Source organism: Solanum tuberosum, unplaced genomic scaffold, assembly GCF_000226075.1.
Source record: "Solanum tuberosum cultivar DM 1-3 516 R44 unplaced genomic scaffold, SolTub_3.0 scf00330, whole genome shotgun sequence".
In the NCBI taxonomy this organism is placed as follows: Eukaryota; Viridiplantae; Streptophyta; class Magnoliopsida; order Solanales; family Solanaceae; genus Solanum; species Solanum tuberosum.
In genome coordinates this window covers 46,792-51,567 of record NW_006239256.1, presented here as the reverse complement: position 1 = coordinate 51,567, position 4,776 = coordinate 46,792, and the positions used below count along the sequence as shown (strand labels likewise).

The 4,776-nt window shown below is 32.5% G+C and overlaps 1 protein-coding gene across 1 annotated transcript; it reads right to left on the bottom strand.

The window, feature by feature from the left end:
* Positions 1–2,072: 2,072 nt before the first annotated feature.
* On the bottom strand, positions 2,073–4,255 carry LOC102578268 (UPF0481 protein At3g47200-like). The gene has a single exon (XM_006360809.2). The coding sequence runs from the start codon at positions 3,433–3,435 to the stop codon at positions 2,152–2,154; it is 1,284 nt and encodes a 427-aa protein (XP_006360871.1). The 5' UTR covers positions 3,436–4,255; the 3' UTR covers positions 2,073–2,151.
* Positions 4,256–4,776: the final 521 nt, after the last annotated feature.

Sequence of the window (4,776 nt, the reverse complement as noted above, 5' to 3'; positions counted from 1 at the left end):
TTTCTATTAATTAATTATCGCTAATGATCATTTTTTATTTCGTGCGGAGCAAGCTGTAAAGATTGAGTATAAGTTGAAGGACGACATTTTATTCATGTCAGACAGAAAGTTGTTAAAGAATTATAGTGGAAAGACTCCTAAACGATTGAAGTAATGAAACCTATAACTGCTGAAAATATTAATTCATTGTCCTAAATAAACAGGGATAGGGACTGCTGAAACTTAATATGACTAAATAACTAATACGCCCCCTCAAGTTAGGCAATGGGTCACTTTGCCTAACTTGAATAGATTATTCTCAAATGCAGGTTTAGGCAGTGACTTGGTGAGAGTGTCAGCTATTTGATCGGCACCATGAACATGAACAACACAAACCCGTATGATATCGACATGGTGGAGAACAAAGTGAAAGTTCACGGCAGTATGCTTCAGACGACTATGGAGGACAAGATTCTTGCTCAGGAATGTGGCTCCAAGATTGTCACAATATATTGTGGGTAACTGATGTACTAGAAATCGCAACTCAATATTGAGATTCAACCTTTTAAGGAGATTCTACCTTTTTCAAAAAAAAAAAAAACTAACCCTCTAAATAAATTGTGGGTATAATAGGTAAACAATATTGTCTTTTAACTTGATTTGTCAAAAATGACAAGTAAAAAGGGACAAGTGAAAAGTCAAAATTGGACAAGTAAAAAGGGACAGAGGGAGGAACAAGTAGTATATTTAGTATATATTAGAAGTAATTGTATAATATAATGTAAGTATCCTATTAAGTTGTATATTTAGTATGTATTATAGGTATATATATATATATATATATATATATATATATAGATAATATATTGTGTGTGATTTTAGTTATATTATAAGTATATATATAAATAATAAAATGTAATCAATCTATTGTCATAAAGAGTTATAATTATTACAAAATTAGATAGATAATAACACACTATATTGATAATTAACTCAAACTTTTGAATTAATAAATGGTGATTAAAAAAAATTGTATGATCCGAATCGTTAGCCCGGAGGGTCAAAATCTGTACCCGACCCATTAGGCCCGGTAGAATTGCCTAACAGGTCACATATTGGTTTTTTTTCTGTTGGAATTACTATTGAGACCAATACCTACCCGGCCCATTAGTGGGGAACCCAATCTGATATATCAGAAAGGTATATGCTAGCTTGGCCCGGCCCATTTAACAGGCTTAAGAAAATGAGCAACTTTCACATATAGCAAACACAAAAATCATATTTGTATGCTATAGCTATAGTTTGCATAACTGCGCTCCATAGCAAGCATAAATATGTATATTTCGCTATACATATACAAAAGAAAGCAGATGTATAATTTCGTTATACATAAAGAAAGCAGTTGTATAATCTGTTTTGGTATACATATACAAAAGATCAATTGTATAATTTGTGTTTGTATAAAGCGAGAAAGAGAGAAAGACAAAAGAAAATTGGGCAGGGGAAGATCGTATTTGTATAATCATAAGTGTATAGGACGAAAATATATGCATTTGTATTTGTATATACAATTTCCTCTCGCTTTATACAAACACAAACACAATGTATACATTTGTGTTTGTATAAAGTGAGAGAGGCGAGTGAGCGAGCGAGATCTGGGAGAGTGGCGAGCGAGATCTGGGGGAGGGGAACGAAAATATATGTATATATACAATTTTCTCTCGCTTTATACAAACACAAACGCATTTTATACATTTGCATTTGTATAAAAAGCGAGAGAGGCGAGGGAGAGAACGAGAGTGGTGAGCGAGATTCACCAGGAGAGAGGCGAAATAGCAACAGTTTGCTATGGGGTACAATTAAATCAAACTATATTTATAGCATTTAATTTGAATTAATAGTTTGCTATTATATACAATTTTCCCTAAGAAGAGCAAATTATGATTGGGCTTGAAAATTTGTTCAACTACAAATATAGGAATCAAAGGATTTAAGTCGAAAATCATATAATTAATTAAATAACTCATTTTGTAATTCATGAGCTATAATTCCTTGAAATTAAAATAAACTAAGAGAAACACAATTAATAAACCTCAAATTTGATAGATGCTTGAAATAAACTAATTAGCATTCCATTATAAATTACATGCATGGAATTGAAACAATCACTACTTATTTAACGGAACTTGTAAAAGCTAGATTAGTCTGTATAGTTGTGAGTATGATGAGTATGATGCCTGCCACAGTTGAAGCTCTTGCCCAAGACTTATTAAAATAATTGTGCTTCACATTTGCCCTCATTCTGTTCCATGGTTTTTCACAATGTTCAACTGCCTTTTTGAATTCTTCTTTGTAATAGAAGACGGAATACTTAGTGATCCCTTTTATGATTTTATTGAATAGGCTAGCCATTTCTTTGTCATCTGTTGTCCAGTTCACTATGATTCCTTTTTGGCGAAGAAAAAATATTACATCTTTGTCTGAGCCGATAAGACGATCCATGAAAGTTGCATAATCACTGAAATATGTATCTTGTACATCAGATGATTGTTGCTCATAAGCAATGAGATTTTGCAGGAGGGTTTCCGTTGCACCTTCAACTCGTAAACAAGGAATTGTCATGGATCCATTCTTGAACTTTATATCCATTAAACTTGCCATATCTCTGGACTTTGAAAAGCTAACTCCAGCTTCTGAAAGTTCTATTGCATTTGGCATGACCATAGAATACATTATGTCATCGTTTGACTCTTTTTTGGGATTCCTATGACATGAAAATATGTGTACTAGATGAAGTAAATGTTTGATATTTTCAACATTATTACATTCTGTCTCTCTATAGGGTTCATGTACCTGCATGTTAGCAAAACGCATGAACAACTTATTCACCAATATTAGCAATGACGATTCATCAACTTGCTTTGTCATGTGATGAAGGTGGTCTAGGATAAAGAAAGGAAGTTGGTTATCTAGTAACATCAAATCTCGAAATATGTAGCTTGCACGATTAGGATTCATGATAATCCTATCTTCTCCTTCTGGACACAGTTTGCTACGCTCTCGAATAAACTCAACCACAAAACAACCATCAATCAACAACATTTGGCAAAATTCACTATTGTCTTGTATATCGTCGTAACAATTTAGTGCTTTCTCCTTCAGTGTCATCAATTTACTGATGCATATTTTTACATCAAGCCCCTCTCTTCGTTGAAGAAACCGTTTTAGGTATGACACTTTGTACTTTTCCATTGGATCAAGTTGAGGATTGTTCTTATGGTAAGGACCAATAGAGACCATCTTTGGTGTATAAGCATCTGAATTTAATTCATGTAACATCTTGTTTACTTTGAATATGGTACGCGATTCAATAGGTGAAATGCTTAAATTCTTAAACATTTCATCAATCCTTTCTTCTATTTCCTCTATGTCGATTAAATGATATTGTTTCATCATTTCTATCTGTAACGGAAAAGAGTTGAAGAAATTTTAAAATGTTTATTAGAAGCATTATGCAATAAGCAAGCAATTACATATTATTTTAATACGATCAATTTTACAATATAAATAAGATACATCTCTCGTTAGAACAAGTAATGTATATATACGTTTACTTTTTTTTGTTAATAGACTGAATTAAAAAAAATCTAAATTTGATTTTTTAATTTAACAAAATGTGACTTTAAAACTTACCTCACCATTACGCTTTGAGACCCACTCGAAAAAAAAAAATTCAAAAGGTGTAAAACTATGATTAGTGAATATGTTAGGACCACTAGGTAGACCTAAAATTATAATAAAGGAAATAGTCTCAAAAATTCTATATTAAAATTTTAAAAGAAAAGTGGGCTAATGAAATCAATAAATTAATTTATGTAGTTGTGAGAGAGAGACCTCATTTTTTTTTCAATTGAAGAAACAGTGGAATTTGATTATCTGTTGAGGTAATCTCAGTAGAGTGTGTCATCCCCCTTTCTTCTGAGGGGTCGTTTGGTACGAAGATGAATAATGCAGTGATTACTAATGCTGGAATTAGTAATGCATGGATTAATAGTGGAAGGATTATTAATTGTATTTGATTCAATCAATGAAGAAAAGCAACTAATAGTATTTTCACACATGTTAGTGTTTTAGTGAGAATCTATTTTTCCAGTGAGCCAATTTGTTAAAAATTGAGTGGGAAAATCTTACTTTGATAGAGATGTTGTAGGACTCTCTGAAGCATGTAAGTTGTTATAAACAAAAAAAAAAAAACAGAAGGTGATTTAAATTTGAAACAACAGAAACAAAAACAATTGTGTTTTTTCGTATTTTCATTCACCTTTCCCTTTACACTATAAAATATTATGTAAATCATGGCATTCAAATTGAGACAAAGAATAAAGAGTAATAGTTTATCATAGAACAGGAATATTTAGAAAAAGAAATACCTCTTTGCTTTGGCTGTTTCTTTTTTATCTATTTGTTTCTCTTTTTGGTTTGTTGTTTCTATAAGACAGGTCATGTAATGACCCTCATGGTCATTTCTGTGTCTTGCCTTTTGTGTGTCGTTTAGAGCGTTCCTATAGCGACCCCAAGTCATTTATGACTTGCTGGGACTGACAGTTCGGTCACCTGGTCGTTCGTTTGGTCTTGGTGCGAGTTTTTGTGTTTTGGAGCTTATGAACCTTGAATAATCATTTTCGATTAAAAGTTCAAGGAGATGACATCAGAATCCAATTCTGACGATTCCATCAGCTCCGGAAGGGTCATTTTAGGCTAGTAGCATGGTCGACATGACTCCCGAGGTTTTCAGTG